The 26,804-nt window shown below is 42.5% G+C and overlaps 1 protein-coding gene across 2 annotated transcripts in view; it reads left to right on the top strand.

The window, feature by feature from the left end:
• The first annotated feature begins 286 nt into the window (after nucleotides 1-286).
• CHCHD6 (coiled-coil-helix-coiled-coil-helix domain containing 6) overlaps nucleotides 287-26,804 on the top strand; it is a 296,649-nt gene continuing 270,131 nt past the window's right edge. The window contains exons 1-4 of one of the 2 annotated variants that reach the window (XM_044005467.1): nucleotides 287-517; nucleotides 17,282-17,441; nucleotides 21,495-21,567; nucleotides 25,275-25,419. In XM_044005467.1, the coding sequence (XP_043861402.1) occupies nucleotides 434-517; nucleotides 17,282-17,441; nucleotides 21,495-21,567; nucleotides 25,275-25,419 (462 nt within the window). In that variant the 5' untranslated portion in view covers nucleotides 287-433. Of the gene's footprint in view, nucleotides 518-17,281; nucleotides 17,466-21,494; nucleotides 21,568-25,274; nucleotides 25,420-26,804 lie in introns of both variants that reach the window. The other variant, XM_044005395.1, reaches the window with a different exon arrangement.

The following is a 26,804-nucleotide window of genomic DNA, read 5'->3' as shown; positions in this document are numbered from 1 at the left end:
ACACACACACACACACACACACACACACACACACACTCTCTCTCTCTCTCTCACTCTCTCTCTCACTCTCTCTCTCTCTCTCTCTCTCTCTCTCTCTCTCTCTCTCTCTCTCTCTCTGCTGCGACAGACCTGTTGCAGGATTGGCTTTGGATTTAGGTGCCTAGAGAGGCGGGGCTCTGTGGAGTAGAGCCTTCTGGGGAAGGTAAAGACTACAATTCCCAGCATGCCCCGCGAGGAAAGCCTTTCATGATTGGCTGTCCAGCCACCAGCCGCCAATAAGATGAGGCCTTGTTAGCGGGGAGCTCGAGGGAGCCGGAGGGAACAGGGAGTCCAGAAGCTGGTTCTGGGGTCCTGTGGAAGAGACAGTTTGTTCGCGTTTGCTCCCCTTCGTCTCCAGAGCCTCCTCGGGGGTTTCTGTGTCAGGAGGGCGGGGATGGGCAGCACTGAGAGCACTCCCCGCAAAGTGTCCTTCGGGGTGGACGAGGAGGAGCGGGTGCGGGTGCTGCAGGGTATCCGGGTGAGTGCGGGGCCAGGCCGCGCCCGCTGCGCCGGAGGGAGGGGGGCGGGGAAGGGGGAGGGGGCACGGGAGGGGGGAGCGGGCAGGGGCGGGGAATCCGCAGACCAACTTCGGGAGTCGGCGGGTCCGAGGCCCGCGCATACGTGGATACAGGCCGGCATCTCCACACCAGCCCCCTCCTACCAGACAGGCGAGGAAACTGAGGCTTGGAGGTGGGAAGGGACTGGTCCGAGATCCCACCGCCCGGGGGCATGAGGGGGCTGGACCCGACGGGATCCCGGGCCCCTCTAGCTGTGCCCTTGGTGAGCGGAGTGGGGAGCAGAGCCCGGCTTTTGAACAAACCCTCCAGTCCACCCGTATTTCTTTCAATAACAAAAACCCACCTTCCCATCCCGCATCCCCCCCCCCCCCAAGAAAAAGAAAGAAAACCCGAGGTTTAAAAATGATGATATCGTATTGTCCGATCTGCATTCCCTCCCTTTCCTCACCCCTCCTCCCCAGACTGAGGCAGCCAGAAAACAACAACAGAAAACTTTACCCGTGTGTGTAGTTAGGCGAAAACGGATTCCACGCTGGCCACCCCAGTGTGCACCCACGTGTGTATGTGTGTGTGTGTGTAGAAACACGTGAGGAAGCAGAGGCCCTATACATGTGTACATAAACACATAGAGGATGAGGAAACAGACTGTGTACACACGAGGAAACCGAGGCCTGAGTATATGTGTGTGTGTGTGTGTGTGGGGTGTTGGTGTATATACATGCATGAGGAAACTGAGACCCGTGTACACACACACACACACATACATATACATACACATACATAGATACAGGCCTCGGTTTCTGTATTTTTCTGTCATCTAGTTATCATCTATCATCCATCTATCATTTATCATCTATCTTATCTTTCATTTTTCTATCATCTATGTATCATTTATCTGTCTATCCATCTATCTATCCACACCTCCAAGCATACACACACACAGTTATAGGCCTTAGTTTATATTTATCTCTCTGTCTATACATATACAAACATGCACATACACAGAAACTGAGATCCTTATAGAGATAGAGATAGAGATAGATAGATATAGATATATCAGTCTGTACCATGAAACTATCACCTCACTATTAAGAGTTAGGTAGCATAAAACCCACCCCCTTTTTTTTCTTTTTAAACAAATACATATAGTCAAGTAAAACTAATTTCCCTGTTGTCCATGTCCAAAACATTATCTGTCTCAACCCCATATCCTCAGTTTGTCACAATTTTATTAAGAGGACTTGGGTAGCATAAAACAAAACCTTCGTGTCAAATATATATAGTCAAGCAAAACACATTTCCCTCTTGGCCATGTCTAAAAAATATGTCTCAGTCTTGAGTCTGTCCCTTCTCTGTCCGAAGGTGGGTAGCATGCTTCATCAGAAGTCCTCTGCAGCTATAACTTGGTCTTTGAATTGAATGGTGTTTCTTTCTAGGTTGTTTGTCTTTATTATATTGTCTAAATTGTTCTTCCGGTTAGGCTCACTTTGCATCAATATAACAACAGTAATAACACTTGACATAGGCAGGATTTGGGGGCACAGGACCTCCCTGAATTTGAAAAACCTCGAATAACTCTAGGCCCCATTTGCTGTTCAGTCATTTTTTTAGTCATGTTCAACTTTTTGTGATCCCATTTGGGGTTTTCTTGGTAAAGATACTATAGTAGCTTGTCATTTCCTTCTCTAGCTCATTTAACGGATGAGCAAACTGAGGCAAATGGGGGTGAGTGACTTGCCCAGGGTCACACAAGTGTTTAAGGCCAAATTGGAACTCAGGAAGAGGGGTCTTCCTGGTTCCAGGCCTGGCACCATTTCCTGTACCACCTGGCTGCCTGTCTAAGTCCCAAACCTTTATTTTAAATAATTCTGATGACATTTATTTAACACAAAAACAAGTAAGAACAACCCACCGCACCCATAAAAAAGCTGCAGTTTCTACTCAAGACTAGTATCTTGCACACCGTGCAGGATCTTTGCGGCCCCTTGTGCAGCTGTAGTGACTGCGTCATAGATTTCTTTCCAAGAAGACCCCTAGTGCAGTGATCACTGGGGGAGAAAAATCACATGATTGAGTTTAGATGGTAGAGAGATAAAGAGGGGGTGTTCCCAAAGAGTGCAGTGGCCCCTCATTCTTTAGCACTCTGAAACTTTTAACAGAATCTCACTTGTTAATAAGTTTATGTATATATACATTGTAGCAGTAAATTGTCAAATAGATTAATAACACAATATTTATGTATTCATGACTTCCTAAAGTTTTTTATTTAGTCTTCTTTACATACGGGAGTCATCTGTGATTTTCTGCAGGATACCACAAACCTCCTCAAATTCCCATTTAAGTATGGATGGCCAACCCTGCAGATAATTAAAACCATGAATGTGAAACCCACCAAGGTGACTGTAGTTAGCATTTAACATAGCACTTTAAAATTTGAAAAACACTTTGCATAAAAATTATACAAATCTTTCCAGATTTTTCTGATGCCACAGCCTTCATCTCTTTTTAGGGCACAGTAGTATTCCCTCACCTTCATTTACTCTGATTTATTCAGCCATTCTTCAGTTGAGGGACACTCTCTTAGTTCCAGTTCTTTACCATCACCAACAGAGCCAGACTTCAAACCCAGGTCTCCTGATTCTAAATTAGAATGTACAGGCATAGAAGGGAGAGGGGCAGGAATGAGGAAGAGATCTGGACCAGAAGCCACTAGACCTGGGTTTCCAGCCCTTTTTCTGTCACCAGCTTGCTGGGTGATTTTTGGGCAAGTCAAATTCTTTCTCTGGGCCCATAGAATTTCATTTCACTGAGGCACTGTGACAAACTGACCTCTTCCCTTCTACCAGCATGTTACCTGCTCTTTTGGGGCTTTGTTATTTTTTCGCTGAGAGGTAGTGAGTGTAACAGATAGAGCAGTGGTCAGAGTCAGTAAGACCTGGGTTGGACTTCTACCTGAGATGCTATCTGTGACAAGACATTTAACCTCTCAGCCCAAGTTGTTTAATTTGCAAAATGTAGTTAATTGTAACACCTGTTTTGCACTAGGTTGTTTGAGGAATCGAGTGAGTTAATATGAGTGCAGTGCTTTGAAAATATTAAAGTGCTATATAAATTTCAGTTGTTATATTTACAGCTGACGGAGGCTTAGAGAACCCCCTAGGCTAGGAGTTCTTAACCTTTGTGTCATGAACCCCTTTGGCAGTCTGGAGAAGCCTTATGGACACTTTAGAATTATGCTTTAAAATATATAAACATATAGGGTTAAAAAAGGAAACCAGTTATTGAAATAGTCATCAAAATGTTTTTTAAAAAACAAGTTCACAGGCTAAGAACCCCTGTTCTAGGCCAACCCCCTTGTTTTTTCAAAGGAGAAAACCCGAGACCTACAGACCTTAACCATAAGACAAATAGCCACCTAGCCTCGGTCCGAAGACTTCTTCAGCACACTGTCTAATGTGAGGGGCACAGAGAGAGCTCTAACAAGTGGGCACAGCAGAAAAGGCTTCCCTTAGAAGGTGGTATATGAGTCGAACTTGGAAGGAAGCTCAGGATTCCAAAGTGAGCAGGAAGGGCTTTCCAGGTGCAGGTGGGGGTTTGGGGGGGTAGGTGGCAGCATGAGCAAAGGCAGGAGCAAAACAGATTTCGAAGTTGGAAGAAGAGCAAGTGAGCCAGTCTGACCAGGACACAGTGGGTGTGAAGGGGGATCCTGGGGCAGGAAACCTGTGAATGTCACCTGTAGCCGGTTTGGGGGGGGGATTCCGTGCTAAGGAGAGGAGTTTGGATGTGATCTGAGAAGCAGCAGGGGAATGCTGACGATGCTTTTGGGAGGTGGCGTGTATGGCCTTGTCAGATTTATTTCAGGAAGAGCACTTTGGCAGTTGCATGATTAATAGATGGGAGGGGGATGAGGCTGAAAGCTTCGAGTCCAGTTAGGAGACATTCATCTAGTCAGTGAGTTAATAAATGTTTCTTGGGGCCTACTATGTGCCAGGCATTGTGTAAGGTCCTGGTGATACAAGGAAAGGCAAAAGACAGTTCCTGCTTTTAAGGAACTCAGTCTAATGAGGGAGACAAAATGCAAACAATTATGTAAGATAGATAGCTTGGGAGACTTTTGTGTGTGTGTGTGTGTGTGTGTGTGTGTGTGTGTGTGTGTGTGTGTGTGTATGAGACAAACTAGAGAGAAGCAGTCGAGGGAAGACACTAGAATTAAGGGTGATTGGGGAAGGGTTCTCGTAGAAGATGGGATTTCAGCTGGTACTTGAATGAAGCCAGAAAGGCAGGAGGCAGAGATGAGGAGGGAGAGCATCCAGGCATGGGGACAGCCAGTGGAAATGCTCTCTCTCCTCAGAAGCCCTGAGTACCTGAACCAGGGCAGTATCCGTGTGAATATAGAAAGGGATCTGTTTGAGAGAGATGCTCTGGAGGGAGAATTAGGAAGAATTGGCCATTAATTAGACAAGGGAAAGGAAGAAGTCAGAGACGACTGAGATTGTGAACCTGGGTGATTGCAAGGATGGGGATGCCCTTAATGTGGACATTTGGAGGAATAGGTAAGATAAATGGGCTGCTTTGGACATACTGAGTTTGAGATGTGACATCCAGGTAGAGATGGAGGCCTGGCCCCTTAAGAGAAAGACTAGGGCTAGATATAGAAATATGGGAGTCATCTGCATAGAGATAATAATTAACCCCATGGGAGTTATAAAACCACCAAGAGGTTATATGAAAACTGAAGAGAGTCTAGGACAGTTTTGGACAGTTCTAATTATTAGGAAGTTTTTCATCACATAGAGTCAGAGTTGCCACTCTGCAGCTTTTACTCTTTTCCCTGGTTTTGCCCTCTGGGGCTGAGCAGCACCAGCCGTATCCCTTTGTCATAAGGCAGCTCATCAGATACTTGAAGACAAACTATCTTTTCTGTGTAAGTCTTCTCTCCTCCAGGCTAAAAGTCCTTTCCTTCAACCACTCATTGCATGTCCTCTCATTATGCTAGTTGCTGTCCTTTGAATGAGATCTTGCTTGTTAATGTCCTTCTTAAATTAGGGCTCCCAGAACTGAAAACAGTCCCTATGTTGCTTGACTAGAGCAGAGTGTAAAGAAATTTTTACCTTTCTCATCCAAGGCACCAGGTCTGGTTGCTTGTCACCCCATTGATTCTACATTCAGCTTGTAGTCCATTAGAACCTCCCTTCTTTTTCACACAAACCGTTGTCTAGGCTTTGATCTTCCTGAGAAATATCCTGGAAGAGTACACAGTGTACTGGGGATGGGGTTAGGAAAACCTTCCTCCAGTCCTCAGCTGGGTTTAGGCAAGTTTCTGAACCTTTTGGAACCTCAATTTTCTCATCTCTAAAATGATAATGGGAATACCTGTAGTTTCTACCTCTTAGGGATGTTGTGAGATGCAAATGGAATAATATATCCCATTATTGGTTTAGAAATCATAAAAATGCTATGTAGATGTTAGCTATTTTTTAGCTACATCTCTTCAATCTTTTATTCATCCAGCTGAATGAATTTATTCAGTTGATTTTTTAAAAATCCAGGTGTAGGATATTACATTATCCTTGCTAAGTATTATTAGTTTTGATCTGTAAATTGGATTAGCAAGTCATTGCTGCCTTCCCCCAATTTGTTGCTAAAGATTTCAAATAAAATAGGACTAAGGAAGGACAGATCCCTCGGACACTCCACTACAGACTTTACTTCAAGTTAATACTGTCATTCAATCTAGAGTTGAAGGAACTAAGAAAACATTTAGTTCAGCCTCCTCATTTATAGATGATAAAACTGAGGCCCAGAAAGGTTAAGGGAGTTGTCCAAGGTCTCACATGGAGCAGAACCAGGATTTAAATCTAAATCCACCATTCTGTTGAGTACGGTACCACATATACTTTTTGGATCTAGTCTTTCTACCACTTCCAAACGTATTTCACTGTACTGTTGTCTGACCTACAATTCTTCTTATCCACAAAGATAGTTTGAGAGACTTTGTTAAATGCTTTTGAAAATCAAGCATGCAGTGTCTTTGGCTTTGTCCAAATCTACCAGGTTGGAAACCCTATCAGAAGAGGAAATAAGCTTAGTCTGGCACACCACACCTGTTGATGATGAATTTGTGCTGGCTCCTAGTGTTCACTACTTTCCTTTCCCGGTATTCACAAACCTTCCCTTTAATATCACATTCTTGAATTTTACCAGGAATTGAAGTCAAGCTCATCACTTCATAGTTTGAAGACTGATTTATATTGTACACGAGGACCACATTTTCCCATTGTCAGTCCAATCTCCCCCTCTTCATGGGTTTTCAAAGGTTGCTGACACAGTTCAGCTGTCAGATCTGCTAGTTCTTCTGGTAGTTCATGCACTTCACTGGTATCAAACTCAAATACAAATTTTGCAGCCACAGATTGAATTAGAAAACTCCATATTAACATTACTTGCCTTCTATTATATTGCTATTTTTTGGTGAACTGTTTCCCAATTGTATTTTCATCTGATTCAGAATGGCCTGGGGAGTGTTGTGCTGTGTTTGACACATCTGATGTAGTCAGTTCTGGCCTAGTTATTTAAACTCATTGGTGGCAGATGAGTGCTTTTTTACCCCCTATTCATTTATCTTGGATTTCAACTCCATAATTTACCATTTTTGTTTGAACCTTCCCAGCCCAAAGATTATTCTCTTTGGTGGAGAAAACAAGCAAACTGAGAGTTGAGTTAGCAGGGATCCTTTCCCATTCGATCTTCTTGATCCCCTAAAATAGTTTTCAAAGCCCGTTTTTCTATTCCTTACCATTTATCACTCACCCCAGCTCATTCTGAGAGTTTAGCATTTTTGACATTTGTACAGTGATGCTTATGACAGTTTCCTTCTCCATATAAATGAGGAGGTTGGACTAGATAATCTGTGGTTCCTTCCTGCTCAGAGATGTTGATGATTTGAAAATTTTGAATGGGAGATGACAGAGAAATAGAGGGAAGGGGAAGTAGTGTGGGATAGAAGTGAGAACTGAGGAGGCGTCACTAGCGAGGGAACAAAGTTAAGAGGGAAGAGAATTGATGGTTGGAGGGAGGGATAAAACGTGGAGATGGGGAGCAAGGTTAGTTTGAAAGGGCAGGTGGAAAGAGTGCAGGACAGTTGTTAGTCAGCCAGCTTGGCTCAAATCCTGCTGACTACTTACTGCCTTTCTTCTTCAAGTCATTTAACCTTTGGAAGCCCCAGTTTCTAAATATGCAAGGTGCTACCTACTTCACTGTTGTCTAGTCTGTGTAAATATTAGAGCTTGGTTGCTTTGAGGATTAAATGATTAAATGAGGCAGCTGCTGGTACAGTCAGGAGGACCTGAATTTAAATCCTGCTCTAAACACTTACTAGCTGTGTGACCCTTGGTAGGTCATGGAACCTCTGTTTGCCTCAGTTTTCTTTTCTGCAAAATAGGAATACTAATAGTTTCTACCTTCCAGGGTGTTGTGAGGATCAAATGAAGTAATAATTGTAAAGGGCTTAGCATAGTGCTTGGTACACAGTAGTTGCAAGTTATGATTATGATATCATTAGATAACACGATTAAAGGGCTCTAGACCTTTCTAAGTGCTATATAGTTGTGAGTTATTGTCATAAAGGGGAGGGCACATGACTGGTCTTTTTGTTGCTGACCCTGCTCTCTCTTCCTTGGCTGGTACCACTTTGATGCTAGACATTCTCTGTCCACATCATGTGGTTCTGCTTTGTTCATGTTCTATCCCACCAATGCTGCTGCAAGAGCCTTGAGCTCTGGAGTGGAGGGGGCTTTGCAATTGGCAGTGTGCTCTCCTCAGAACACACCTGGGAATGGGCAGTGCAGACCTTTTCCTCATCCGAGACCCATGGTGCCTTGTGCCAAATGGGAACATACCTTCTTTTCCCTAAGCCCTGAATAAATGTTTGATGCACGAAAGTGTCTGGTTGGGGGCACAAACCTAGAGAAGTGTTAGAGCTGGGAGTCCCTGCCAGGTTCTTCCTTCAGGGCTCCCAGTCCAGTGATTTTTCCAGTACCGTGTCTTTGTTCGCAAGCTTTAGAGGAAAGGGACTCTCTGCAGTGGGGAGGCCTTGGAGCTGGTTCTTGCTTTGTTGCTAACAGTTTGGGGCAAATCATTGAATTTCTTGGGCCTTTCACTTCTTCATCTGTAAAATGGGCATAATGTCAGCACTGCACTGTCTCCCTTCCCCCAATTCATGCACACCAAGTACCTTAGAATGTGGTTTCCAGACTCACACGTGAGGTGGATGTGTTGGTGAAAAGATTGAAGCTGGCAGAGCCATGTACGATATCAGATTCTTTTTAATAATTTGGTGCTAAATGCACCTTCAGGAAGGCGGAGAGGGAATTTGTATTAGAGGGGTAAGGAAAATAGATTGGAAGGCACCCACTGATGTTGGTTTAAAACAAATTTTCCCTGAGCCATTTGTCTATGTGCTTTCTTTTCCCCAAACATTAAAGCAGCAAGCATTTATTAAGCCCAAACTATGTGCCATGCACTGAATACAGACAGACAAAAATAAAATAGTTCCTGTCTCCAGGAACTTCCATTCTATCTGGAGAGACAGCTTGTACACTGAGATGCATATATTTCCCTAATCTACTAGATTCAGCTCATTTTGTCTTCTGATCGAGTTCCTGTAGTGATAGTTAAATCAGGAAGAAGTCAAAACATAGTGTACCTGGATGTCTGCAAAGCACCAAAGGGGAAGGGCGAATGATCAAGCTTTCAGGCAAGGTATGCCAGCAACCCAGGTGCAAAATCTGTGCTCACCGATGTTTATGCACGTTCAAGGACACTCAAAGTAAATACAAGAGAATTTAAAGATGGGTGGTAGTACTCGCTGCCAAAGAGATCCAGAAAGACCGGAGCAAAATAGGGATTCTAAGAAGCGGAGATAAGGAGGAAGAACATTCCAGATATGGAAATAAGAGGTCGAATATTATGTATGCGGAAAAAATGAATCAACTAATAAACATTTACTAAGTACCTACTATGTGCCGGACACTATGCCAGGCACTGGGGATACAGAAAGAGCAAAAGATCATCTCTTCCCTCAAGGGGCTTTCGCTCAAACTGGGGAGATGGCAGAGAAACAAATATGTCCAAAGCTAGCTACACTGAGGATGACTGTTTACCAGAGGGAAGGCACGGAATTTAAGGATTGAGAGAGACTTCCTGTAGAAGGTGGTATTTTAGTTTGAACCTGAAGGAAGCCAGAGAAGCCAGTAGACAGTAAAGAGGAAGAAGAACATTCCAGGCATGGTTGTCAGAGAAAATGCCCAGAACTGTGTGATGGAGGAAGCGTCTTATTCATGGAACAGCCAGGAGGTCAGTGTCGCTTGGGGTGGGGAGTGAGTTGTAAGAAGACTGGAAAGGCAGGAGGGGGCTAAGTTATGGAGGCCTTTGAATGTCAAACAGAGCATGTTGTATTTGAGCCTTGAGACAGTAGGGAACCTTTGAAGTTTATTATGTAGGGCAGTGACACGGTTGGAACTGAGCTTTAGGCAAACCACTCTAGTGACTTCATGGAGGATGGTGGGGAGTGGGGAAGAAATTTGAGGTAACAAATAGGCCAGTTTGGCTAGACTGTAGATTGCATGCACGAAGGAGAATAACGTAGAGTAAGACTGGAAAGGTAGGTTTGTATGTGTTCTTTTAAAACTCTTTTCTTTGCCAACAACAACTCTTTTCTTGATATCTTTTTGTTTTCTTTCTTTTTTTTTTTGTGGGGCAACAAGGGTTAAGTGATTTGCTCAAGGTCACACAGCTAGTGGCAAGTATCTGGGGCAGGATTTGAACTCAGGTCCTCCTGAATCCAGGGCTGGTGCTTTATCCACTGTGCCACCTAGCTGCCTCCAATATCTTTTGTTTTGACATCACTTTTATTTCCAATGTTTGCCCTTCTCTGCTTTCCCTTCTGGAAAACCATTCACCTTTCCCTTCCCCACCCAGTGAGACAGATCTTTTCATGAAGTCATTTGAATGTTTTCAGTTTTGCCTCTTAGCCGTCTTGGCAAGGTTGAAAAGCAGGTATTGCTAAAAGTAGTAAGCCCCTAAAGACTTTCCCCCTTTTTGAGAGCGACTCTGTCTCCTCATATGACCTTTATTTAAGAAGGCAAGTGCAAGCTACACACGAGGCTGTGAGTATTGGCTGCTGGCAGAAAGTCGCAGAGTAGGTATTAGAGCTGGGGGTGCTCCTGGACACCACTGGGTCCACTCCATCTTGCTTTACAGATGTGGAAACCTAGACCCAGAGAAGGGAAGTAACTCACCCAGCATCACACAGCTAGTTAGTCGTAGTGCTGAGCCTAGAACCTGGCTCTTGACTCTTGTCCTTTGTGTTTTCCCTTACACTATGCCTACCCCACCATTCCTGGGACTGTCTGCAGAAAGAGGGGGAGGCATTCTGGGTTAAAGGACACTTGCTGCTAATTTAAGGGTGTTACCGATTTTTAACAATGACGACAATGATAAATGATTATTTTCATTGGTCATATTACTGAAGCCAAGGATCTGCATCAGGCTTTTTTGTTGTAAATGTGAGTGGAGAATTTCCAGGACCTGGTCATAGGCACTCTGCCAATTCCCTTAAGAAAGGTACCAGGACCATTTGAATGTTTTAATTATCTTATATTAACTTACATAATAGGGTCAGGCCCTAATATCAAGTAAGGTAAAATAAAACTAAGATGCAAAATACTGCAGTGATACTCAACTCTGGTTTTTAGAACATGACTACTCCTTTCAGGCATTAAGCCTAATCCCTTCCTCAGTGCCGACCAGGGCCCAAAGGGGTGGTGCTTTCTACACAGCCCTTTTCTCCTAATTGAGAGGGAAGAAAGAACTGAACAGCCATTTTCAGGACCTGGCAAGACTCGGTTGGTTAATTACGAACCCTAGCCTTCCTTCAGGTCTCCAGTTTATCTTGACCCTGACCCTCACTTTTCCTTCACACCAAGGGCCTGGACTGTACCTGGAACTGAGAGAAATGCAAAGAACTAGAGGACAGACACAGTCTTACCTGGACCCCCTTGAAACTTTGTTAACTAACTGCAGAATCCAAGTGCTGGAGGAGGCTGGATTAGTTCCAAATCTGCAGGGCCTCTCTTCTTTTTCAGAAGAAGGCCCGATTAGTAAGCCAAGAATGACTGGAGTTGGCTGAGGCCAAACTGTGGTGAGCCTCTGATAATAAACCAAAGGCTTTCGACTTTATCATGGGGCAGTGAAGAGTAGGGGAATAATAGTAATAATAATAATGATAGCTCAAATTTATTTAGTGCTTTGCAGTTTACAAAACACTTCCCTTGCAACTGTTATTCCCATTTTACAGATAACTTGGGAATTCTGAAAGTTTCAGTAATTTGGTCACAGACACAAAGCCAGTGAGTGTTGGAGCCTTTGCAGAGACCATTACCCCTGTGCTTGTGTCTTAATCAAGGAGGTGAAGGAATTATTGGCTAAATAGCATTACTATTATGCATTCCATCCGTTTTGCCGTATTTTGCCATGTCCTTGGCTTCTTTACCTCCTTTGCTAGATTGTGACCAGGAAAAAACAAAGAAGTTGGGATGGACTCTAGCAAAGTGAGACCAGTAGGCAGTAGGGAGTGTTGAAGTGAGATGGAACTCTCTTGAGCTTTCCTCATAATGGCCTGGTAAGTTCAGAGATATCCCACTGTGACAGTCTGGAGTGTGCCATCACACCATGGCTGCCTTGCCCATTTTGCCTGACCACACACTTGGCCTTTGTTGCTATTCAAGAGTATAAAAGAGATTTCTCCTTGGAAGACTTCGATCCTGGATCCTGGCCTCTGTGCTGGACTATGGCCTTTTCTTCCCCTTTACCTTTCGCCCTTCACCTCTGTGCATTCACCTAGTCCTCGGCTTGGAACAGATTCCCTCTGCATCATCACCCATTGAAATCCTTTTCTTCCAAGGCCCATTTCACGGGCCACTTTGACTGTGAAGCCTTACTCTCTTGGTGACAGTTGAGGGTGATCCCCTCCCTCCTATTTCTCATAGCTTTTTTTTGTCTGTAGCTTTCCTTTGCTTTTCTTATTGTCCTTTTGTATTGTGTTTGTGTACTTGCCTTATTCTTATTCCCCCATTGGTCTTCAGGATTTATTAAGTATCTAAAATGTGCCATGAACTGTGCCAAATGCTGGAGATTCAAAAAGAGACATTAGATTATAACATTTTGATGGTCATTTTTCATCATTTTATTTCTAGCCCTTAGCACAGTCCTCATACATAGTAGGCTACGGGATGGGGACCAGACCTAGGATTTCATTGGCATAGAGGACATTCCCTGTACCAGTGGAGGCCGGTACCTTCTCCTCCAGGAGCACTGAAAGGTTCACTGACCTGTCTTGCGTCATGCAGCCAGAATTTGCCAGAGGTGGGATGTGAACCTGGCTCGTTCTGGTTTTGAGACCAGCTCTCTCTCCAAATACTAGGCTTTTTTCTGTTATTAAGCATATCAGGTGCTTGGTTAGTGTTTGTAAAATGAAATTATACCAGTTCTCTTTGGAATATCTGTCTTTTAGTGACTTGTTCAAAGTCACACAGAACCAAGACCATAACTCAGATCACCTGAATGTCAGGCTGGTATTTTTCTCATGGCATCTTGCTAAAAAAAAAAAGTGATTGTTCAAGTGTACAACTGATATTCTTACATTGTGAGAACATTTTGGGGTAGGCTATCAAGTCATTTAGATACTACTTAGTTGTCTGCAGTACTATCAGTGCAATCACAGTACATATTTTTTTCACTTTAAAAATAATAATAAAAATTTTTCTTCAAAGTTTTGAGTTCTAAATTCTATCCCTCTTCTCCTCCCCCCTCCCTGAGGTGGTAAGCAGATATAGGTTATACATGTGTAATTATGTAAAACATCACCATATTAGTCATTTTGCATTAGAAAACTTGAATAATAGAAAAAAATGAAAAAAAAGTGACAAATAGTATGCTTCAGTCTGTGTTCAATCAATATCAGTTTTTTTTTTGGAGGTGGGTAGTATGCTTCATCATTAGTCCTTGCGATTATCTTGGATCATTGTATTGCTGAGAATAGTTAAGTCATTCACAGTTCTTCATCAAACAATATTGCTGTCACTGTGCACAACGTTCTCCTGGTTCATTAACATTACATAATAGTATATTAAGAGAACCCCCCCCCCATTTAACCCTGAGTCCCTACATTAAGTTCTGTAGCAGCCTTTAAAAATATTCAAAACTCCACATTTTCATTTTAACACAATTATGTTTGGCCCTCTCTGTCTCTAAATTTAAAAGTGCTTTTTAGGAAGGAGTTATTTTGTCATAAGCATAGAATGAGCAAGATGAGGAAGGAGTAATTTGGGTTTCTAGGGTTCTAGGCAGGGATTAAAAGCAGGCAGAGCCACCAGGATCAGCGTCTTGGACCTTTCCTCAGCTCTGTCCTTGGTCTCTTGTTATTTTCTGCTCCATCACCCGGAATGTCTTACTCTGCTCTGTGTATGTCTATAGCCTAGTCATCCTTAAAAGGTCTAGCTCAAGTTCCTATTTGCCCTGTGACAATTCTAACTTCCACTGCTCTCTCCCTTTCTTGGACTCTAGTCCTTATCTGTGCTTTACATTCAGACTTTCTTGTATCTTCTGTCCTGTGCTATTTTTTAACTTTCACATATGCATGCCTTATTCGCCTAACTAAATTTTGTGAACTCTTTGAGAACTTGGAATAGTCTCTTGTCTTTTTAAAAAACATTTTCTTTTTTTCCCCAGTTACATGTTAAGACAATTTTTGACACTGATTTAAAAAAATTTGAGTTCCAAATTTTCTTTCTCCCTCCCTCACCTCCATCCTCCCTGAGACAAAAAGCAATTTGTTATAGGTTCTACGTGTTTAATCATGCAAAATATATTACCATATTAGTTATGTTGTGAAAGAAGACACAGACCAAAAGGAAAAAAAAACCTACAAAAATACAGAGTGAGAAAAATAGTATGCTTTAATCTGATGGAGTCTGAATATGTTATCCAAATACCAAGAAAAAGAAGTTCAGGGACTCTCTGAAATCTATCCCTGCACCTCTTAACAGGGTTCTGGGTTAAGAACCATGATCTAGTCGCACCTTTTAATTTTGCAAAGGAAAATACTGAAACCCAGAAAGAAGTTGCTTGTCCTAGGTTACGCAGCTAGTTAGTGGCAGAGCTGGTACTAGAACCCAATTATTGTAACTTTCAGAAAACAGTTTTCTTTCTATTGTTCTAAGTTGCTTTATTCTACACCATTATCCCCCTTAGTTGGTTTTTTGAAAATTTTTATTTAAAAATTATTTTTTTATTTTATTTTTTTTGGCAGGGCAGTGAGGGTAAAGTGACTTGCCCAGGGTCACACAGCTATTAAGTGTCAAGTGTCTGACACTGGATTTGAACTCAGGTCCTCCTGACTCCAGGGCCAGTGCTTTATCCACTGTGCCACCTAGCTGGTCCCCCACCCCTCTTAGAGTTTGAGGCCATGAATGGAATATAGTATGTCTGGGGCTATTTTGAATTTCAAGGTTTGAATCTAGATTTGCAGACCTCCACTCTGGTTATGTTGGTGTGAATGCCATTCCCCAGATGGTGTTTAATCTCACACGACTACAGTGTATGCATATATTTGTTGATTAAAAATATTACTTGCTCTCTTTTGCAGCAACATTAAAAAATATTGCAAATTTCTCTTGTTGCCAACAGGGAATCTGCCAATGTTTTACTTAACCCTTTATTTACCAGGCAGCACGGTTCAGTAAATTCATTATAGGCAAAGACTTGTGATTCTAGGGCCATTAGCGTCCAGTCTAGAAGGAGGTGGAAGTAAAGTGGATTCGGGGGAGAGAAACAACTTCTGCAAGACAAGAGAGCATGGCAGTTACCTTCAGTAGATCCCCAGAGCCACCGACTCATCTTTGTGTTTCAGTAGTAATGCTTACTCCTTGTCCTTTTTGTGGGCAGGCTTACTTCTCTGAGGTATATGACTCATCTCTGCACCATTCATGGGACTGTTGGCAGCAGCTACTGGGCCTCACTTCATTGTGCACCCCTAGTAAAGTCCATCGGTGTTGCCTTTCAGCTCTTCCCCAAGCAGGCATTCTGGGGCTTTTGTTGTTTTTTTTTCCTGTGGCTTCTTGTATGTAGGGACTGAGTGCCTAAACTCAGACTAAAATTTAGTCAACCAAGCATTATTTAATGACTGCTATGTTCAGAGCAGTTATTAGGTGCTAGTGAGGTAAAGACAAAACAAGGGAGTCCTTGTTCTCCCAGAACTTAGATTTCACTTGGAGGTTATATCATGTAAACAGATAAATAGGTCCAAGATCTACTTGAGGAGGGAGAGAAAATTAATAACTGCAGGTAATCAGGAAAGACTTCATGTATAATGTAGTACTTGAGCTGAGTCTTAAGGGAAACTAGAGGTTCTGAGGTGCCAAGAGAAGGAGATGTGCATTCCAGGGATGGGGGAAGTCCTTTGTGATTGCACAGGCAGCAGAAATGGAAGAATGTCAAACCTGGGAAAGAGCTGGTAGGCCGCTTGGCTGAAATATAGACTGTGAAGGTGATGAATAGGAAATCAACTGGAAATGTAGGTGGGAGTCACACTGTGGAGGACTTGAAAATGCTGGGCCCAGGTTTGTCCTTTATATTGGATGTGATAGGGAACTACGGAAGCATTTCGTGAATGATGGAGATGTGGTCAGTTAGTGAAGAGCCTTGAGTGCATGACGTATGAGTATTGGTTCAAGGAACTGCAGAACAGAAAAAAGGAGGCTAGCGCAGGGATGGTCTGAGAGAACTGGGAAAGATAAAGGAACTGGAAGTCACAGTGAGTACAAAGGAGAGGTTTAGTAAGTAAAGAGAAAGATGGAAGATGTTGGATGCTATAATCAGGAAGAAGATTATTTCAGGGTTCAAGACCATGGAGATAAGTGATAGTGAGACCCATTTCTGTAGGTGACTGCCATGAAATGAGTCTGTAGGTCATGAAACTTGAGGATGTTGACCTGAGAAGCTAGGCTATTCAAGGAGCCATCGGTAAGTATATTGAAATCTGTCAGTATGAGAATGGGGTTGAGGTAGAAAAGACGATTTTGAGCCAGGTGCTAGACTCCTTGGGAAGGAAGGGAGATCGATGCCAATAAAGATCTGGAGATGATAGAGTTGGATGAGTGAACCTCCAAGGAGAGTTGCTGAGTGTTGGTGGTAAAGTGACAGTGTGGAAATGGGGGTGAGAATCAAGGAGTATGCCTTCTTTTTGTTCTAGCCCAGGGGGGTGGGGCATGAAGGAAGGAGCGCCTAGTGCTGAAGATGGGCACCACAGAGGCTATAACTCTCTGAGGTATCTGTGAGTGCCAGAAGATGGAAAGAGTGTAAGCTGGAGAGACCTCGCATAAATCAGAGTTTAACCAGAGTGGAATTTTCAGAAGGCATGATAGAATGGGCATTTAATAAATGCTCGTTCAACTGAATTGAACTTGAATGTTTATTCTTAGTTGATCAACAGTTTGCTCTATGAGCTTGTGAACCACTCTCTTGACAACCTCTCTGTAAAACAGAAAAAGTGTTGCCTGTCCTCCTTTTGGGGGATGAAAGGGCTTTGTAGTGGGCTGTAGTTTTTTTAAAATAACTATTTCTTAATGGTTCCCTTTTTCCTATCCCCCTTGCTTTTCCCCCCATAGCTTTCTGAAGATGTAGTTAACCGCATGAAGGACCCCTCTGCATCACCAAGGGTACAGCGATCATCTCCTGCATCGCCACCTGCTGCTTCGTCACTTCATACTTCACCACCTCCTCCTTCATTTTCTCATTCTTCATCTTTTGCATTTGGCTCTCCAGAAGGCAAGTCAAAGCACCCTAGGACAGGTATGATAGATCACTGGGAGATTTCTAGGGAAATGGGGGAAAGAGAGATGATCGAGCAATTACCCATTATTGAACACAAATTTGGATGGCTTGTGTCCTCAGCTTTGTTGGCTACATTATCCCTTTTGTATCACTTTGCAAAAAAAATTTGTTTTTTTTTTTACCTTAAGCTTCCCTGGAATACAAAGGCTTGTCTTTTTGATGCAAAATATTTTTTACTAATATTGCTATATGGCATCAAGACATGGAAGATCACTTCCTTCAAATAACTAAATGTGAGTAATAACATGGAGGGCAAGGGAAAGGCATATAGTGGTTGGGGGCGAGCTGTAGGATCTGATGAATGAGAAACTCTAAAAAAGAACAGGACCACACAGTATTATCAACAAATTGCATAATAGAAAGAGAATATGGGTTGGTCATGTCAAGAGTGAGAGATGACAAGCAGACAGCCAGAGTTCTTCACTGGTACCCTTGAGATGTTTAGAGAAAGTGAGGATGGCATTCCAGGTAGATCTCCTGTGATATGAGGGACTGTAAGAGGGATTTAGAGAACATGAATGGAAGTAGCATAGAATAGGCAAGGATCTTTTAAAATATTTATCACAGGATGCTCTTCTTGGACTTTAAATGTACAGTGGGATCCTGTTTCTTAGTGGGGTATAGAGAAATTGTTGGGTTAATGGTCAGAGCCTCTATGTGATTTTTGTCCAAACCCCTTCTCTTCTTTCTGTCAAAGATTCTTTCTATAAAAAGTAGAGAAGATAACACATTTCTATAACTGAAGGCAAATACTTGTCTCTAAGTGTTTGGAGTCTCTGAAGGGGGCACTGCCACTACAGTTGCTTGTTGTTTTATCACTAGAATGGGTCGAGTTTAATGTTATTTTTTATAGGGTTGCATCTACTAGTCAGTGACATCATAGCTTCTTCCTAGCAGCATCTCCTAGTTCTAGAGTGCAGAGTCCAAGTTCCATGCCATCCCAGTTCTTTCCCAACCTCCCATGGATGAATTGTATTCCTTTTATATTTCATTGCCACCAGCAAAAACTCTGAAAATAACAAAATGTTAGTAGTGAAAGAGACTGTAGCAATTATTTCGTTCAATCCCTACTGAGATGCTGATAGACCTACAAGTAGAACCTATGGCTTTGATAATGCAGTCGATATTTTTTCCTCTATGTACTGCATTACATTCCATTTAATACTTATTGCTTCTTTGGACTTTAATTGATCTGGATTGGGACTCTGTAGCCAATTGGCCCCTTACTAGATTCTCTCCCAAACACACACAGACTTGAGTTGCGGGAGCTTTTTCCATGTGCCGACTATTAATAAGACAAGGAGACAAGACCAAAGGAAAACATCCAATCCATTCCTTCATTTTACAGAGGCCCTAAGAGGTCAAATGAATTGCCTAAGGTCACACAGCTAATAAGTAGCAGACCCGGGATTGCTAACCAAGTTTTGCTTCAAGCTAGGTATACCTAAAAGCTGTTGATTTTTGAATGGCTGGTAGAGCAGCCCCACTTCTGAAGGGAAACCTGTTACCCAATGAAGTCAAGGACCAAAGATTGAGTCAGTCATTCCCCTACCACTCCCTCACCTGTAACAAAGCACATGTCACATGTTACCTTGTATTGTAATTATCTTTGCACATGTTTTGGTTTTCCTGCTTGATGTGACGTTCCTTGAGGGCAGAGATTGTGTTTGGTACGTCTTCACATCTCCCTTGTATTGGGGGAAGTTTGTTTAGACACTATATTGAATCATGGAAGTCTGGCACCCAGCAAGCTAGGGAGAACCCAACAGATCCTTATTTAGTGACTTCTGTGCGCAGTGCCCTGTCCTGGGCTCTGTAGTTCATACAAAGATACCTAAGATGTAATCCCTGTGAGCTTAATAATAGCCAACACATATATTATTTGATATGACAACCCTCTGCAGTGTATGCTAGGCAACCATCATCATAATACCTCACATTTATACAGCCTTTTCAGTTTTACAGAGTGTTTTCTTTACAACAGCCTTATGAGGTAAGTAATATAAGTCTTATTTTCTCCATTATATAGATGTGAAAATTGGGACTCAGTTAGGGTTAGTGCGTTTCCAGTCTTCATACAACTAGGATCAGAGCCAAGAGTCAAACCTATCTTTGTGCTTCTTCCACTACACCATGGCTGCCTCTTCCAGAAAGACCTGCATTTATTTACTTAATTTCAGAATTCTAGAATAGTGGCTACCCCTCCAAACTCAAATGAGGTAAATTTAGGGCAAATCAAAGACAAATGCCAAGGACCCACATTTACTGGTTGTATTTTTTGTAGAAAAAGGAAGGATTTTGTTCAGTTGGCAAGTTTAGCAGCTTGAAGAATAATGATTCATTAATTTTGTTATTATTTATTCAATTTTAGTTGTAACAAAATATTTTGCTTTTTTATTGAATGTGTGTGGATTTTAGTCAGCTTCTTAATAGAATTCATGAAGGAAAAATGCTGTATATAAATTTATATTTTGAAATTGACTAAAGAATTTAATATATTGATTTCAAAGTTAAAGCAATTTCTATGTTTCCTTAATCAGTTAATCTTTCATTTTATGAATAGAAATTAAAACCATTTCTGCTGAATTAAAAGCCAGTACAGTTTAGTTTACATGCAGTTGGAAACCTAGCAGTATTGCCATGGAGAGTCTTTTAAGGTTTCTCTTGTAAGGGCATGGCAGCCTAGTTTATTGCCTTGTGAAAGTTGGTTTGAGGAGTCATGTTAGAGGATGGTTAATTCTGGAAGGAAATCCCTGGAGGACTGAATAATCAAATTGCCAAATACATTATTCTGTAGAGGATAGGAAGCAAAGTCAAATGCGTTCTTACCCTTATAGAAAACCTTAATACTTACTTATACTTTTGGAATAATTCATGCCATTTTAAGTTGTTGAGTGTCAAGAAAGCCTTAATGGCACTGAAGGATGTCCAGTGAGGGCAATTAATGTGGTCAAGTAGGTGGGGGGGATTGCCTGATGAAGACAAACTGAAAAGAAAATTAGGACTTCAGTTTGGGAATCCATGAGCCTGAGAGAAAAGAAATTATTAAAGTCTGAGATCATGAGGGACCTATGAGAAGGGTAATAAAGGTGAACATAATAATAACTCCTATTAACTTTTTCTCCACAATAATCTTGTGAATTACGTAGTACAAGTAGTATTATCCCCATTTTATAGATGAGGAAATTAAGACTTACTGAGATTACTAAGCCATGGTCACAGAATTTTTAAGTTTATCAGAGCCAGTTTCAAATCCAGGTCTCCTTGATTCCAACTTAAGGGTGGTTTTTTTTTTTTTATCTCACAGCAACTGCCTTTTCCTAGGTACACATAGATTTATTTACTCAATCTGAGAACTCTAGAGTGAGATGCTACCTCTTAAAACTAGAAAGAGATGAATAAAAGACAGTACTGTATTTTACATAGACAGGAGTAAATTCATGGAACTCAGTTCCTCCAAGAGATGGGGCAGACTGAAAATATGAGTAGGTTCAAAAAGGGTCTAGATAAAGTCATGATAATAAATCAGTAATGGACCATTTTAAGGAAAGTAGAATGTTGATAGTATAGCCCTAGTCTTTAAAGTGGCTGTCTTGGTGGATAGACCTTTCCTAACCCATCAGTTGGTGTCCTGGTCAGAAATAGATGCTTGCTTAGATAAATCAAGGGACTGATCCAGTTTGATATGCTTATGTTTCTGAGGTTCTCGGGCTTTGAAGAGTAAAAGAATCGGATTTCATAGGAGGCTGGCGATATGATGATGATTTTGGAATGTCTTAACTGAAGAGATTATTTGTACTTGTTGGCAGCCCACAGCATGGGAAAAGGGGAGTCATTGGGTAGGAGAATTTAGGGAGGATTAGGGAAATTGAAATTCTCAGTTCCCTTTCAAAAGCTTCCTGAGATGGTTAATGTGCCTCTGTGTGTCTTTTATTGGTTTGCTTTCTTCTCTTTGATAATTGATTATTTGTGTTCTGCCTCTTACAGATTCTAAAGCCCCCAAAGCTGATAGCCAGAGTAACCGGCAGCCCTCGGAAGCGGAAGAGGATCTGTACCGGAGGTAAGGACATGTAAACTCTTTCTGTCCTCAATCCAGTTCTTTGGGGTCATTGACAGTAATCAGTTTTTAAATCCTTTTTCCTCTTGCCCTATTGGTGCTCATCCTTGGCCAAACCACTGTCCTGGATTACCTCTGCCATTTGCCTCCTCTTCTCTTACTTGTGCTACTGAATAGAGATGAAGGAAGACAAGCAAACATGCTGACTGGGTACACCATCAATTTATTATCCAGCTGGGCGCTCATTGTAATAAGGCATCCTTTTATTCTTCTCTGATTTTTAAAATTATTGTTGTTTTATTTTTTTGAGACTTGGTCTCCCTATCTCTCCCAGGCTGGGAGTTCAGTGACCACTCATGGGCCCCATTCCCATTGCACAGAAGCTTTGACCTCCTCCATTTCTGACCTGGGCCAAATGGTAGCTCCCTTTGGCAAACTGGTAGCTCCCTGTTCCCAGGTGCTCACCATCGTTGTGCTAGACTTAGTGTAGATACCCAGTCAGCTTTTGTGCTACTGCAGTTCAGAAATTGTGAACTCCAGTGCCATTGGTGTCAGGGGATTACAGGCACATACCACCACTCTTGGCTATTCTTCCCTCTTTGATTCCCTGTCTGACTTCTCTTACAAAGTGTCCCAAACTTCCTCTTTCCTTATGCCTCCCAACACTTAACTTCTCTGTGCTCCCATACAGTTAACTAAGTTCTTTGCTTTACAGAAAAAAATTGAAGCCATTTAACATAATCTCAGAATCTCTTGGTATCACCCCCCATTTGCTCCTTCTTTCCCCAGTCTCTGGCAAAGGGTTTGTCCTTCTCCAAAGCCAACTTCTTAGCATGTACTCTTGTTCCTATCTCCTCCTGTCTTTTCCAGCAGAATGCTCCCTCGTTATAACCCCTCAGTCTCTAATCTTCAACTTTTTCCTAACTACTAAATTCTTACTAATTGCTTTCACACATGCCCAAGTCTTTGGCATCTTTAAAAAAATCCTTCACTAGAACCTACTCTCCTCTCAAGCTCTCTTCTCCTTCTCAGCTGTCTATACTCTTTTCCTCCCTTTCCTCTTCTCTCACTCCTTCCTCATCCCTTTGCAGTCTGGCTTTTGACCTGATCGCTCAACTGAAACTGCTTTCTCCAAAGTTAACAATGATCTCTTAGCTCCCTTTTTCTTAGTCCCCATTCCCCTTGATTTCTCTGCTGCACTTGACGCTGTTTACCACCTTCTCCTTTGATACTCTTTTCTTTCTGGGGTTTCATGACGCTGTTCTCTCTTGGTTCTCCTTCTACCTGTCTGAGCACTCATTTTCAGTTTTCCTTGGTGGATCATTACCTATATCACGGCCCACTAATTGTGAGTGTTCCTCAAGGCTTTGTCCTGGGTCTTCTCTCGACACTCTAAAGGTAACCTCTTCAGCTTTTTAATTATCATCTCTATGTAAATGATTCACAGATCTATATATCCATCCAGTCATTCCTTTGAATTTTTTTCTTTTTATTACCAGCTTCCTTTTGGCCATTGTCAACTCGGTTATCTCAGAGACATTTAAAATTCATCATGTTCAAATCAGAATTTATCTTTCACCCAAAATCCATCCCTCTTTCATACTTGACTGTTTCTGTAGAAGGCATCATCATTCTGCCAGTTTTTTCAGGCTTAGAATCTTAGTGTCGTCCTTAATTCTTCACTCTTACTCATCCCACATATCTACCAGTTGCCAAAACTTTTAGTTACTACTGCCTCTACAATCTCTCTCTCATCTGACCTCATCTCTCAACTTACATTGCTGCCACCTTAATTTAGGCCCTCACCACCTGTTTTCTAGATTATTACAACAGCTTCCTACTTGATTGCCCTGCCTTAAGTGTCTACCCACTACAGTTCATCTTCCACACAGCTGTCAAAGTGATTTTCCTTAAGTTCACATCTCACTATGTCATTTCCCCCACTCACTAGTATACAGTGCCTCCCTGTTACTTGTAGGATAAAATAAAACTAACTTGTTTAGGATTTAAAGCCCTTTACAAACTTGTCCAACTGATTTTTCCAGCCTTATTGTCCATTACTCTCCCTCCCACATTAGGCAAAGGTCCAGGCAAACTGGCATTCTCTTTGTTTCTCACACATGATACAGCAGTTTTTTCTGTGTTTTGCACTGATCATATCTCTTGTGCCTCAAGGCATTCTCCCCCCCCCCCCCCACACACACACCCCTCTACTTCACAAAATCCTTCTCTTCCTTCAGGCCCATATCAAGTATCACCTGCTACATAAAGACTTTCTGATGCCCCTCCCCTCCAGACCACGTGGTATTTAGCTACCTTGTATTTATTTGCATTTATTCTGTATATAATTATACGTGTACTTATTTTCCCTATTATAATTTGAGCTTCCTGAGGATAGGTTTTGTTTTACTGTTGTCATGTTCCCAGTGTCTTGCACATAGTAGGTACTTAATAAATTCTTGTTGGTTGATGAGACTTCTCTTCCTTTGCAGGGTGCTCCTTTCTTTCTATGGAGACTGCTTTCTCCCAGACAGAGCTGTATCCCAAGCCTTCATTTCCTCTCCTTCCTGAGGGAAATTTTTATGTAGGTCTTTGACTAGGGTTGCCAGCATTTCCTTTACTCTGGAAGCTTGCCTTTGCCATTTGGGGTAGGAAAATTGATTATTTAAAGAAATAGAATAATGTTAATTAATTAATAGAAATAGAAAAAATTATTTTTAGGGAAAGCTAAGAATCAAACATTGATACATGAGTAATCACCATCTTAATGACCTTTTAAAATGATCTCTTGCACTCTAGAAGGTTAGGCAGAGACAGTATCTTAGGGGGAATAATAAAAGAGAAGAAGCTGGAACTGGACTGTCCCTTGCACCGTGCCTTGTAACTGGCTGAAAGAAGCCTGGTCTCTGGGGCCTGATTAACCTAAGGACGCCGATGACTCTTTTAACAAGAAATCTCTGGTTGACCCTTTGGTTTGGAGGCTCACTTCTCTTCTGCATGGCCTTTAAGAAGACTGGCTAACCAATGAGAACAATTAGCCCAGGCTAGGAACCAAGGCCAAGGGGCTAATCCCTGTGTAAGGTGATCTACTTTCTTGATACCAGGGACTGCATTCCTTAACTGTGGTTTTTCCCAATCCATCCTTAGTAGGAATAGTCTCCATTCATCCTGAATTTGAATCGCTAAACTGATGACATCTGAAACATTCGAGTTTCCATATTCTAACACTCAGGGGAAGAGTGCCAAGGGGAAGATTGGGGTCTTCAATCTTTGAAGCCTACCTGACTTTCCTGCTGCTCTCTGACTGATGTAGGTTTGAAGTTCTCAGATTCTTGCATTGGTAAATTTGTTTTCTCATGTAATACACACAATTGGCTTTTTCCCTGGAGCGTGTCATGTCATAAAGGCTGGCATGTGTTTAGGCCTTTTCCCTGAATGCCATTTTTAATATCTCTGACACTACAGCACAGGCTATCAGACTGGGATGGGGGGTGTTTTCAAGTCATGGTTTAAAGGCAACTAATGTTCCAGAGCCAAATGTTCCCTTAATCACTCCCCCTTTTTAGAACCTTGCTTCAGGCTGTAGGCTGAATTCCATTGCCAGACAAATCTCATCCCCACCTTTCTAGCCTAGGGCAGTGTGCACAATCCCTGGCTGAATCTTGCTCGTCATAGCCTCTGTATCCATCCACCATTCTCTCTTGGCACAGATATGAACAAGAACAGGCCTTGATCCAAGAAGAGCTACTTCAGCTGGTGAAGAGAGAAAGGGAGGTGGCCAGGGAGCACCGGAAGTCACCCCTTCCATGGGAGAAGAATGGCATGAGCCAGGAGAAGCAGAGATCAGCCCAGCTGGTGAGTGCTGATTGTCTAGGGTTTTCTCCTGTGGGTTTGTGTGTTCAGTTGAGAAGCCTCATCTTGGCCTCAGAAGCCTCGTCTGCTCTCAGAGATTCTTAAGTCTTCTATTTCTTCTCTGTTATAATCAGATCCTCCCTAGGGAAGGAGCACTGAATGGGGAGATTGTCTAATTCTAGTCCTGCCACTAACTAGCTATGGGACTTGGGGTCAGGGACTTCACAGAATCATAGAATTTTAGAGTTGAAAGCAGCCTTTGAGATCTGGTCCAAACTCCTCATCTAACGGATGAGGAGTATGAAGCTCAGAGAAGGGAGACGGCTGCACAAAGTCATGCAATGAGTTCATGACAGAACTAAGACTAGAATCGCAGTCTCTTTTCGTCCAGCACTCAATCTGATCCTGCCTCTCTGTACCTTGGTCTCCTTATTTGTAAAATGAAGCACTTGGGCTCTGCGATCTCTACTCAAACTGTTCTTTTCTACCTTTGTTTCTTGAGCATCCCTGCCACCCTAATAATTCAATATGGTGGCATTCTTTTTTTGTTTGTTCATTTTTCCAGTCAACTTAACTGACTTCAGACTTGATGTTAGGGAAGGTTCAGGCAAATCATGTTGCTGCTTTCTTGGGGTTTGAGCGTTGTATGATTTCAGGATCTCAGAGAAAGCCTGCAGACCAGCAAGGTTTCAGCGCTCCCAGAGTGGTCTAATCTAGGGCAGAATTTGATCGCTGTCCCCATGTTCTGAACTCTGCAAGTTCCTGACTTGGGTCTGAGTCTGGGCCAGAGTAGCTGCTGCTAGATCTCGCCCCTGCAGCCAGATGCAAAGCTCTGTTAGTGCAGAGAGACAGAATTCCAGGCTACCCTTTGGCCTGGGAATCCCACCCTGCTTATATTCCTCTGCAGGCTAGGCCAGGTGCTTTAAGGGAGATCCTGTTCTGTGCCTAAGGCCTGAGCCATGCTGTTGTTTCTGTTGCTCCTGCTGCCTTCTCAATGTCCTCTATCCATACACTGCCCAGGGCTTTCTACCCAGAAGGGCTAGATTCCCTTCTCAGTCTTCCCTGGACGCAGAATTGGATAGTGGGCAATAAAGCTGGCAGTTGACACCTGTCCCTGTCACAGTGGGGTTGGTATGAATCTGGGGTGCCTGGTATGGGCCTGGGACCTCCTTTTGCCCTGGCACACAGCCTCTCCCTGGGGCATGCTCCTCTTGGTTGACCCTGTTCCTAGTTTCCACAGACCTCCCGGTCTGTCTCCCTATGCTGAGCTGGGTTGGAGAGGTGACTTGCTGTGACTTTTTGCATTTCCCCATCAAAGTTTGGGCCGGGTGCATTTTTCTAGATCTGTTTGGAGGAATTTGGGGAGAAAAGCTCCCTGTACTGCTTCC

This window comes from Dromiciops gliroides, chromosome 1 (genome assembly GCF_019393635.1).
Source record: "Dromiciops gliroides isolate mDroGli1 chromosome 1, mDroGli1.pri, whole genome shotgun sequence".
Taxonomy (NCBI): domain Eukaryota; kingdom Metazoa; phylum Chordata; class Mammalia; order Microbiotheria; family Microbiotheriidae; genus Dromiciops; species Dromiciops gliroides.
Note: the sequence above shows the minus strand (reverse complement) of the source record. Positions and strands in the feature narration are given on the sequence as shown.